Source organism: Onychomys torridus, chromosome 6, assembly GCF_903995425.1.
Source record: "Onychomys torridus chromosome 6, mOncTor1.1, whole genome shotgun sequence".
NCBI lineage: Eukaryota > Metazoa > Chordata > Mammalia > Rodentia > Cricetidae > Onychomys > Onychomys torridus.
Window position 1 is genome coordinate 112946878 of NC_050448.1, and position 12710 is coordinate 112959587.

Sequence of the window (12710 nt, forward strand, 5' to 3'; positions counted from 1 at the left end):
GCCTTATAGGTGCTGGGACCCAAACCTGGATCCTTTGTAAGAGCGCCCTGTGCTCTCAACCACTAAACCGCTATCTCTCCAATCTTAAATTGCCTTTTTTTTTTTTTTTTTTTTTTTTTGGTGGGGGGGAGGCAGGATATTCTGTAAACATCATCATTCTTTTTGTTTCTTGACTTTGGCATTTTTGATGAGTATAGTTAGCTATTTTATAGAATTCCCTGATTTGGGTTTGATTGACATTTTCTCATATCAGTTGTTTTGCAGGAAAACCATAGAAGTGATGTTTTGTTCTTGGTGTAACTTATCATGAGACACATGATTTTGATTTGGCCTTTCGTGGTGAGATCATGTAATCTCCCAGTTCAACTGTTGATTGCCACATTTTTCTACTATAAAGTTGACTGTTCCCCATTGTAATTACAAATATTTTGTGGGGGAAATCATTGAAACTATATAAATATCATATTCCATAACAAACTTTCCATCTCTTTGTAGTGTACACTGATGATTTTTTTTCCTGAAATAAGTTCTGTAGTTGTTTCAAAAGAAGGGGGGGTTAATTCCCTCTTTCTTTCTACATTTATTAGTTGCCCTTTAGTCTTTCTGTCCTGAGTGGATTCATGGATTCCCACTGAACCTCTTATCACCATCATTTTGGTGCTCGGGTAGTACCCTTTTAAATCTGGCTCTAAGTCTTTTTGACATACCTCCATAATTTATTGAACTTTTTTACCTTGTAGCCCAAAAGAGTTTTATATTTCCTGCACAAAGGAATCAGATCCCCATCATGCCTGACTCCTTTACAGTGGTATACAGAAACTGAGATAGATGCTAGATAAGTTCATTGCTATAGTAGTATCATTGTGTCTGCTCCTCTTAGTAGACAGAGCTGGAAAATACATACTTGTGTGTGTGTGTGTGTGTGTGTGTGTGTGTATGTGTATATGTATGTGTATATGTGTGTGTATGTGTATATGTGTGTGTGTATATGTGTGTGTGTATGTGTGTGTTGTTGTTGTTGTTTGTTTGTGTTGGCATTCCATTACAGGTAATTATTATTATTGTTGTTGTTTTTGTTTTTTGTTTTTCGAGACAGGGTTTCTCTGTGTAGCTTTGCGCCTTTCCTGGAACTCACTCTGTAGCCCAGGCTGGCCTCGAACTTACAGAGATCCGCCTGCCTCTGCCTCCCGAGTGCTGGGATTAAAGGCCCAGTAATGATTATATATATGTGTGTGTGTGTGTGTTCTGGTATCTGTAACACACACACACATGTACTCACCCCTCATTTTCAGTCTGGTGCAACGCCATTCATTCTCACTGTCTTAGTCACTGTTCCAGTGTTGTGAAGAGACACCATGACCACAGCAACCCTTATAAGTGAGAACGTTTTCTGGGGACATGCTTACAGTTTCAGAGGCTTAGTCCATTATCATAAGGGCAGGGAGCATGGTGGCATGCACGACAGGCACAGTGCCGGAGAAGTAGCCGAGAGCTCCATACTGACCTGCAGCCAGAGAGAGACATGGGGCTTGACATGGGCTTTTGAAACCTCAAAGCCCACCCCCAGTGACACATTTCTTCCAACACGGCCACACTAATTCTTCAATCCTTTCAAATAGTGTCACCCCCTGTTGACCAAGCATTCAAATAGATGAGCCTGTGGGGGTCATTCTTATTCAGACCACCACACTCACATTCTTTATTTCCATGTCACTTGTGCTGTTCACCGAAACTCCCACCTATTTGTTCATTTGTTGTGTGTCGTAAATCAACTCCTTTACCCCATAGATGCAGGCTGTGTCGAGCTCAGCCATGTGTTGGGCAATGACTGCCAGTTTGATCCCAGAAATGTTTCTTGGCCCAAGCCTGTAGCCCTGCAAGCCTTAGCTGACAAAAGGAACAGAAGGATGAGAAATCTCAACTTTCTAGCCCACTAGTTCAAGAATATTTGGAGAGTATTTATAGAATCAGAACACAGTATTGTTCCACACCGGCTTCTCTCAACTATAGTTCAGTCTTAATTCTATAAGTATCCATGTGATGGTTGCCGCCAGTCCTCGTGCCAAGGTATATGTCATTGTTTTGATTTCTGAAGCTTGTTTCTTAGTGGGTCACAGGGAGAGTTTGTAGAACTATGTTCCCTAAGTTCTAGAATGCTGAAGACAGTTTACTTGTGACTCTACTGTTCAAGTTTGGTGTCTATATTAAGTTACTCTACATTTTGCCGGGATAAAATACCCAACAAAAGCAGTTTAAGGAAGGGGGTTTATTTTGGCTCACTGGTCTGTGGAATAGCTCACCATAGCAGAGAAGGCCTGGCAGCTGGAGCTGGAGGTTGCTCGGTCACGTGCCTCTGCAGTCAGGAACTAGGGAGAGATGGATGCTGGCGCTCAGCTTGCTTTCCCCTTTTTATGGAGTGGAGGACCTGTACCCGTGTTATGGAACCATGCCGCCCAGATGTAGAGTGACTTTGCCTACCCCAGTTAAGCTCATCTAGAGAATCCCTCACAGACATGTCCAGAGGCTTGTCAGTTATCCTAGAGCCTGTCCAGTAGACCATTGAGGTGGACCAGTCAGTAGCTCACACTTCATTGTTTTGAGTATACAAGTAGGATACCCCAAGGTCTTGTGCAAGTGCTTGTGACGGGCAAAGTCTGAGGACAGTCTAACTTCTTTCCGCTGAAGTCATTTGATTTTTTTGGTGTTTATTTTTGTGTGGATACCCAGCTAACTTTACTTGAGTGTATCTCAAGTGTCATTTATTCTTAGGATTTCTGATATTTTGTTATGTCATTTAGATGTTTTTGTTTATATGTCAGAAGTCGTCTAATTACTGTATGTATGTTTTATTTCTCGTTATATTTTCTCTGGGATGTCTATTTTCCACATGTTAGCTTTTCCTCATCTTCAGTATTCACCACTTTCCTTCAAAATTTTTTATTTTTCAGTTTTGAAATTTTCAACCTTTATATGTCTTATTTCTCTGTATGGCACTATCTGTTGTTTTAAGTAATTTTGTTTCTTATAGCTTGGCCTTTTTTCAGTGACAGGGTTGTGTAGCCCAGGCTGGCCTTGAACTTGTACCTCTCCTGCTGCAGCTGCCGAAGCACTGGTGTTACAGGTGTGCCCTCATGCCCAACTTAGCTGACTTAGCCTTTTCGTTCTAGTTATAGTCTCACTATTAGCTTGGGCTGGCCCAGAACTCACTGTGTAGACCAGGCTGGCCTTGAGCAAGTGCTGATTTTCCTGACTCTGGCTCTGCTTTCTGAGTGCCAGCGTTACAGGCCTGTGCTGCCATGCTCCGCCAACCCTGTCTTTTTGGATGGATCTTCCCCCCTTTGATTTCGTATTCTTTTAGTGTGTGTGTGTGTGTGTGTGTGTGTGTGTGTGTGTGTGTACATGTGTATGCATGTATATATGTTTGTGCATGCCAACTTTATGGAGTTCTGTGGATTCTGGGATTTGAACTCAGGCGGCCAGGCTGGTTTGGTGCATCTGCATCTGCTAAGCCATCCAGGCATCCCTCACTACCTGTATTTCGCATCTGTGATCTGGTCAGTGATTTCTGCCCTGCTCCTATGGAGCAGTGTCTCTCCTCCACCCGCTGGCTTGACAAGTCCTGTGGTGCATGCTGATTACTTCCCTGGTCACACTCAGTCACTTTCCCGTACCAACCCTTTGCACTGTTGGAGCTCAGTCATTTTCTTTACTGTTTATTCACTTTACTTGTTTTACTGTTTCATTACTTACATTACTTACTTATGCAATGTTTGTTTATTTAGCTTTTCCAAATATACAGTGATCCTTCCATTTTTATGTTTAAAAGTATGTCACCTAGCTAGGAAGGAATCCCTCACTGTGCCCTCCCTACTTATCTCTGCACTTACCCTTTCATTTGTGGATTCTGTTGTGCCTTTCAGTCTGGATCCCTATGTTCCCCCTGAAGTGTGGCCCAGGCACTCCTGCGATTGTAAGTGGGTGAACCCATCCTTTGCGTGTATTTCCTCAGCTTTGCCTACAAGGCCTCTTGGTTATTTGGTTTCCCTTTTTCTGTTCTGAGAGCTTGGCAAATGCCCATTTACTGTTCTGTGCTTCTCGCACACACTTTCTACCCAAACATACATTATTAGCAGTTCATGGTTCATTCCTGTCATCATGTAGTAGGGGATTTTGTGCATGAGGTTATGATTTTGGTACTTAATTCTCTTTGGTTTTATTTGAGATTTAAACTTTAAGTTCCTGACATGGTGGTACACTCCTGTAATCCCAGCACCAAGGAGAAGAGGCAGGAGGATTTGGGTTTGAGGCCACTTCATCTACATTTGCTTTTTTTATTTTTTTAAATTTTGCTATTTACATGTTGTGGATCACCACTTGCTACATAGACTATTCTGATTTCATTGTGGTTATATTAAATGTAGGCTGAACTCCAGCTGAAAGCTAACTATATGGTATGTCTTATATTTTTCTTGCTAATAACTAATAGATTACTATATCACCTATAATTAGATTGTCATAAAATACAGTTTCTTTGGTGACCTCTTATCTCTTAGCCATGGGAAAAGAATGGTATAAGTAATAGCTGTGTTTTTGCAAATTTGCCAACAACAGTTGGAATTTTTAATATATAACTAAAATTATGTATGTATAGTAGCTTTCTGGATATAATGTACATACTAAATAATTGACTCATTTAAAGTACACACTTAAGTGGGTTTTAGTTGATTCACAGAATTGTGCAACTAATGCCATAATTTTGTAAGACTTCCCAACCTTGGAAATAAAGTGGCTCATTGGATGCCTTGTCTTATTTCAGTTTCCTCTGACCCACCGACCCCTGCCCTTGCAAAAACCAGTCTACTTTCTAAGTATTCGAGTACCTGCTTTGTTTTTGTTTGTTTCTCTCCTTCCCTAGATTGTAGTTCATATGACACTAGTTTATTGAGATTTGAAGAAGTAACTTTGTCATCTAGACATAATGCTGTGGATTTTCATTCCTTTGCACTGATAGAGAAGAGAGAGAGGGAGAAAGGGAGAGCTGAAGATGTATCTCAGTGGGTAGAGTGCTTACCTACCATGCAAAAGCTTAAATCCCAAGCCCAGCTTAAGTGGCATGGTGGCAAACACCTGTAATTCAAACACTAGGTGCTGAGGCAGGATGATCAGTTCAAATTCATCCTTTGCTGCAAGTTCTAGGCCAGCTTATGCTACATGAGTCCCTGTCTCCAAAAACGTAAAACATCAGTTCGATTTCATGTCTCTTAATTCAAGCTGGATAAATTTGAGGTTATTCCATCCTTAGTAATTTGTCAGTTATTGGATTGAGATGTGTTAAAACTACCATCATGGTGAATTTTTCTGTTTTCTTTTGTCCTTTTGCTAAGTGTAATTATTTACTGATTAATTTTAATTTTTATGGAAAATTTCATACTTTACACGCACACACACAAATAGTACGATTAATCACATTGCACCATGTATCTTTAACCACTGAGAATATATTGACCAACCTTACCTCATCATTCCTTCCGCCCTACTGTTAAGCCCGTTTCTCAGATTATTTAAAGTAAACCATAAACGTTATTACTGTTTTGTCTGCGTGACTGTGAGCCACCTGATGTGGGTGCTGGGAGCTGAAACTGGGCCTACAAGAGCAGTAAGCACTCCTAACTGCTGTGCTCTCTCTCCAGCCTCTTGAAAAGGTTTTTCTTTTGTACATTTGAAAGAATGTTACTGCTCAACTCAAGTTGACAATTGTTTTTTCTGCTTTAAAGATCATATTCCAGTGTTCTTTGGTTCCCCTTATTGCTGCTGAAAAATAAACAGACATCTAATTTCTGCTTCTTTTTTGTTATTTTTACTTTTTCCAGACAGGGTTTCTCTGTGTAGCCCTGGCTGTCCTGGAACTCACTCTATAGACCACGCTGGCTTCAGACTCAGAGAGATCCGGCTGCTTTTTTTTTTTTTTCTTAATAGTCTCTTTAACTGCTTTGAATGTTATCTTTTGAGGGTATTCTGCAGTTTCACTGTATGATAAGCATGTCATAACAATTAGATGATAGTGATTTCTAGTTATTAACTTTTCGTATCTTTGAACTCTCCTTAATTACAGTTAATGTTCTATAGACAGTACTTACTAAAAGAATCACCAGTATTTACTATTTGTTTTGTTTTGTTTTTGAGACAGGGTTTCACTGTGTAGCTCTGGCTGGCCTGGCGCTCACAGGTATCTGCCTGCCTCTGTGCACCAAGTACTGGGATTAAAGGCCTGTGCCACCAGGCCCAGCACGAGGCTGCTTATTTAAAGAAACATTATGGAGCTCGAATTGGTGGTTAGTGCCTGTAATCCTGGCACTGGGAAACTCAGGCAGAATTGAGAGTTCAAAGCCAGTGTGGGCCACATAATTCTAGGTCAGCCCAACTGCATAGCAAGATCCTATCTAAACAAAGGGAAAACCAAAACAATAGACCCCCCCCCCCCCCCCCCCCCCCCACCTCACCCAAAAGGAAAGGAGGGGGAGGCCACGTTAAATCTTTAGAAGACACCATTGTAGTTTGCTTTGCTTTATGTGGAGTGGTGTACCTGCGCCCTGATGTAAGTAGGTACAGTTCCCTGTGCTTTCCACAGCATTACTGGAAATCATTATGAAAAATGGAAGCACTGCCGGAAACAGCACACATTGCCGAAAACCTCCAGGGAGTGGCGACCAGAGCAAGCCCACCTGCGCCAAGGACAGCGCACCCGGCAGTGGCGAAGGCGGAAAAGTCTATACCAAAGACCAAGTAGACGGAGTTCTCAGGTAGGAGTGAACGGGATTCTGTCGCCTCCCTGATCATTGATTCCAGTCGGACCTAACTGATGTTTAATGCCTGAAACAGGTGTTTGAAGCAGGAGGGAAACAGAGGTGCAACCTGTGTATCCTGGGTGTCTATTCTTTGTGAGATTAGTCTGTAAGAAGCCAACTCTCTGGAAAGTTCCATTCTTTCAAATCAACGATAAGCCACAACTATAAAATAATGATGCCAGCATTGATTCGGTGCATTGTTTGGTCTATAGTGATGAAAGAAATGTCAAAGAATGAGTTGCTTTGCTGCGGTGCACCGCTGGAAATGGGCACATTTCATAGGACATTTGAGAGTAATGGCGGCAATGCTTTATATTTCCTGCCCAAACACACTCTTTTTTCTTCCCATTCTTGCAAGGCTGCCCCTGTACCCTGTACAGACACCACAGTACCCTTCTATTCCCCTCAGTGATTCCCCTTGCCTCCGGAGCCTCTCCGCACACTCGTGCATGCAGCAGAGTTGGGTGGGGCTGAACTGCCAGAGACTTGGTTTTAGAAGTACAGTGTTACTAATTTTATAAATAAGAAAGCGTTTTCTGGGGAGCGGGGGAGCTAAGCTCTTAGGTATGAAATACTTCAGAATAGATTGATTTGTTTTCTGTTGGATGTTAAGGAAGGTGTGCTGATGCTGCTCTTCCGGGCAGCTGGAGTTTACAAGTGATGATGGGCTCTGAGGATGACGAATCAGAGTTCTCGGGGAGGGTGCATTCCATGGTACTGGGAACTCGTGTAAGAGAGCATAGTTGAAGCTGCAGAGTGGGTGAATTCACAACGAGGAAAACATATTCCCTAGTCAGGGGAAGCCGGGAAAGAGGACATTTGACAGGTATGAATGGTAGCAAGCATTTCAAAGGCGTAAGTGAAGCCACTGACCACTTCCATAGTGCTGCACCCTGCCAAATTTGACGTTTTGTTTTTGGGCTTCTTTTGGGGACAAGCTATAAGGAACCAGTGTGCTGGAAACTATCTTCTAAAACAAGCTGTGTTTTCCTGCAGGCATTACATTACCCTAGAAGAACGTTCTCCGTGAACCCTCTTTCCTTCTCTTTGCTTCATTGACTTTTAGTTTATATGTATGAGTGTTTTGATTGTATGTGTACATGTACATGCATGGAGCCTGAGGCCAGAAAAGTGTCTGATCCTTAGGAACTGAAGTTACAGGAGGTTGTGAGTGCTTGGAACCGAACCTAGGTCCTCTGGAGGAGCAGCAAGTACTTTTAATCACTAAGACATCTCTTCAGCTCCTCCCTGAATTTTCTGATTACAAATTTAATTGTATTGTATGTGATTTTTCTTCTCCCCCTCTCCAAAATAGAATCACCTATCTGCTTGGATTTTTTTTTTTTTTTTTTTTTTTTTTTTTGTCAACAACAAACAAAACTACAGTTGTCAATTTTGGAAAATATTATTCCAAATTTGGTGTTATTTTTGTTTATCTATATACCCTCTCCCCTACCTTGGAGTGTGTGTGCGCGTGCGAGTGTGTGTGTGTGTGTGTGTGTGTGTGTGTGTGTGTGACAGACAGAGACAGACACAGAGAGAACACATGTGAGAGCACACACAAGAGGAGCTTAAATGAGTAGAGGAAGTATATTTGTTTTAGCATTGAGTGTGAGTGTGCCTGTGTGCATGCATATGTGTGTTTGGTTTTGTTTCCTCCAAAGGCCAAAGGATGCGCCTTTGGGAAGAGTGAGCACTAATAGTGGTGTCGGGCAGATACGTTACCAGAGTGGGGCAGGTGGAGACTTGAGGGTGCTTCGTTCTGTGTGTGGCGAGATTGGAGGTAAAGCTGTTGGTGAAGTTGAAAGCTTGAGGAGACTAGGAAGGTGTGGGTTTCTATGAAGATGGGATAGAATGAGTGGAGAATTAGCATGACTAAGGGTCCAGCTACTTACAATCACAGTTCCTTATGGATAGAGGAATTACTGTAGAAGCATTACCTCCTGCATTACAGATTGATTCTCAAAACCAATAACTCTACTGTATCTTTTAAATTCTATATAATATAAATCATATCTATCTATATAATATAAATTGTATATATAAAGTCCCCTTCTGGGACTAATTATGAAACATTTTTTTAAGTGAAATCCCTAAGTTATTTGAAATATTTCAGTCAGTCCCTTGTATGTAAGTTGCCTGGTTGTATAGTATATATAAATATATATTTAGAGTAGACTTCATAAATATGGCTCTAGTGAGGCAGCAGAGGAGAGGCCAGAACTTGTACCTTGTCATTTTGTGTTTTGTTTTATTTATACACAAGGGATTTTCCTCAGGAAAGTGCACTGTCTTGATAGAGAAGATGATTATGCAAACAAGTTGCTCAGTAACAGTTTGGCTCAATGGGGAGAAGCCACGCAATGATACTGCACCCATTGCATAAGTGCAAAGTTACAGTAAGGCTGAAGAAAACTTGTGCAACTTAGCCAGCAAGCAGTCTGTGCCACTAGGCTCTGGGTCTCTGAGTTGAAATAGGTTTTAAAAATAGAGGAAAGTGAACTTTATTTGAAGCTTTTAATATGTCTTTGTAAAACCATTTTGTAGTTAAACATGTGTGGTCAGTGTGCCGTCTAGCAGGCAGTTATAGTCAGTGTCTGTGACTGCTATTCACCTCTATCTTACTTGAATGACAGAGACCAGAATTTCAGATTTGATTTAAGCTTCAGTCTCCCCTGTCCTCCTCTGCCCGTTTGTTTGTTTGTTTGGACCAGCTCTTGCTGCATAGCCTAGACTGATCTTGAACTCATGTTCCTTCTGCTTCCCCCTCCCTGCAGAGTGCTGGGATTACAAGTGCCAGACTATAGTGCCTGGTCTCGTTGAATTTTAATTCTTTAAATTAGAGGAAGAGAAATTACAGTTGTTAGACACATCAAAGGAATGATGCCTTGACCCAGAAGTGTTTCCCTAAATACCAGTTAAATTTGGAGCCTATTTATTTGTTTGAGATAAGGTCTCACATAGCTCAGGCTGGTCTAGAACTCTCTGCAGCTGAAGATGACCCTGATTTTCTGATCTGTCTCTACCTCCTGAATGTTGGGGTCATAGGTGTTTGCCACCATGCCCAGTTTATGCCATGCTGGAGACTGAACCCAGGGCTTCACGCATGTTCGGCAAGCACTCTACCAACTGAGGTATATCCCCAGCCAGTGGAATCAATTGAAATGAACATCTATAACACATTTAAAAGGATACGGGGAGTTGAAAAATGACTTTCCTCTCCTGCCACTATATTTCCAATCCACCAAAGGAGGCGTAAACAGTGGACCAGGCAGGTCCTGTGGGCCTCCGTTATATAATATTTTCTTTCTAAATAGGTGATGGGGACCCCTGTCTTTTAAAGTTGTTCAGAAAGGAGATTTACTTTGGTTTATGTTTCTGGTCCAGTGGGTGGTGTGCATCTATGTGTGGTTTTCTTGCTGGCAGAGTTCCAAAACAGCACAGGGGAGAATGCCCGTGTGTGTAAATGACCTGTCCTTTGAAGCTTCTTTTTAAAAGTTTGTTTTATTATTAAGGATGCAGAAAGTTTGACTCTTTCAGAAAAGAATGTACTCAACACATGGCAAAGGCTTATTTCAGCTAGCAACTTGACAGGACCTAGAATCACCCTGGAGACGGACTCATCTGGGCACATCTGTGAGGGATTTTCTAGAGTAGGTTAATTGTGGTGAGCAGATCCTCTGTCTGGGCAATACCCTTCCCTGGACTGGACTGCATGAAAAGGAGAAGGCTGAGCGCAGTGAGCAGTCATTTCTCTCTGCACTTTGGTGTGGGTAGGCTCCACATCTTCCCTGCTGTGACTGACTTCCCCACGAGTATGAGTCAAGATCGCTTTCTAAGCTGCTGTAGTCAGGCATTTGACCACATTAACAAGAAAAATAACATATAGCTGATGAGAAAGCTGTGATGTGAGAAAGTAGGGTGTCTTAATCATTGTTGTGTTGCTATGAGGAGACACATGACCACAGCAACTCTTATAAAAGAAAGCATTTAATTGGGGCTGGCTTACAGTTTCAGAGGTTGAGTCCAATGTCTTCATGGTGGGAAACATGCAGCAGGCAGGCAGATACAGTGCTGGAGAGGGAGCTGAGAGTTCTACATCCAGATCTGCAGGCAGCAGGAAGCAAGACACTGGGCCTGACTTGAGCATTTGACACCCAAAGCCCACCCCCAGTAATATACTTCTACCAATAAGGCCACACCCCCTCCACAAAGCCACACCTCCTAATCCCTGTCAAGTAGCACCTTTCCCTAATGACCCAGCATTCAAATCTATGAGCCTATATGGAGCATTTGTATTCAGACCACCACATATGGTAAAGAGTAGATGATGGATCACTACTTGAAGTGTGTAATTGTCCTGGCTAGTTTGCATGGCCAGCTTGACACAACCAAAAGGAAAGTGGGAATCACAGTGGAGGGTTTGCCCAGATAAGACTGGCCTGTGGCCATGTCTGTGGGGAATTATCTCGACTGTTCATTGGAGTGGGAGAACCTGTTGTACTGGTTAGTTTTATGCCAGATTGACACAAGCTAGAGTGATCTAAAAGGAAAGAATCACATTTGAGAAAATGCATCCATAAAATCCAGCTGTGGGGCATTTTAAAATTAGTGATTGATGGGAGGGTCCAACCCATTTTGGGTGGTGCCATCACTGGACTGATGGTCCTGGGTTCTCTAAGAAAGCAGGCTGAGCAAGTCACAAGGAACAAGGCAGTAAGCAGCCCCTCCATGGCCTTTGCATCAGCTCCTGCCTTCAGGTTCCTGCCCTGCTTGAGTTCCTGCCCTCACTGCTTTTGATGATGAGCTGTTAAACGAACTGTGAGTGAAATGCACCCTTTCCTCCTCCACTTTCTTTTGGTCATAGTGTTTCATCACAGCAATAGTCAAACTAAGACACCAGCCTTTTAGGGGCAATGCCATCCCTGAGCTGGTGGACTTAGGTTATATTATGAAAGCTGGCTGATCATGAGTGAGCCAGGGTGAGTGAGCTTGTAAGCAGTGTTCCTGTTTGAGTGCAGGATTTCCCTCCGTAACAGACTTACCTGGAAGTGTAAGTTGAGATGAGCCCTTTCCTCCTCAGGTTCCCTTTAGTCCCGCAGCAGAAAGCAAACTAGAGTGACAGTGTGTGCAGCCAATCCTTAGCTTCCCCTATAGTCCTCATGGACTGCCCCTGGTACATAGTAGATGCCCTGCAGTGCTGCCTTCCGCCGCCACGCCTTCCCTCACACATAGTTCTAGATATGTCTAGGACAAAGAATCTCCAAAGGACTTTCATTTAGACTGTTTGTTGTTTTAAAAATGATAAGCGGCACTTGTTACCATGCCGTAAAATCATGAGGCATGAGCCACGACAAAACCCAGTATCAGAGCTTTATTGGGGTGGGGGGCTCCAACAGAGAACAGAGGGGGGGGAGAACAGAGAGGAGAGAGGAGGAGTCTGTGTCCGGCTTTTTAAGGATTCCCATGCACATGTGCAGGTAGGCTTACAGAGCTACGCCACGCATGCACTGATTGCATTGGACAATCATGCAGCACATGGATGACGTAAGATGCAGGACCCCTTGCTTAGCTCCTGAACTGCGTGTGTATGTGTGTATGTGCGGTCATGCTGCTAGAGTGGCGGTAGAATCCTAACACTGTTGCCTTAGTTAGGGCTTCTGTTGCTGTGATAAAGACCATGACAAAGAGCAACCTGCGGAGGAGAGGCTTTATTTTACCTTAGAGCTTTTAGTCCGTCGTCCAGAGACCTTAGGATAGGAACTTGGGGACAGGAACTTGATGCAGAGGCATGGAGGGATGTTGCTTACTGGCTTGTCCTCATGGCTTGCTCACCTTGCTTTCTTATAGAACCTAGGACTACCA

General features: G+C 42.8%; 1 protein-coding gene across 2 annotated transcripts in view; it reads left to right on the forward strand.

The window, feature by feature from the left end:
- Nucleotides 1-12710, forward strand: part of Dnajb14 (DnaJ heat shock protein family (Hsp40) member B14) — a 42005-nt gene that overhangs the window by 8774 nt on the left and 20521 nt on the right. The window contains exon 2 of one of the 2 annotated variants that reach the window (XM_036190990.1): nt 6629-6800. The exons of the other annotated variant lie outside the window; for it this stretch is intronic. Coding sequence (XP_036046883.1) covers nt 6629-6800 — 172 coding nt within the window. The remainder of the gene's footprint in view (nt 1-6628; nt 6801-12710) is intronic. 2 annotated transcript variants of the gene reach the window in all.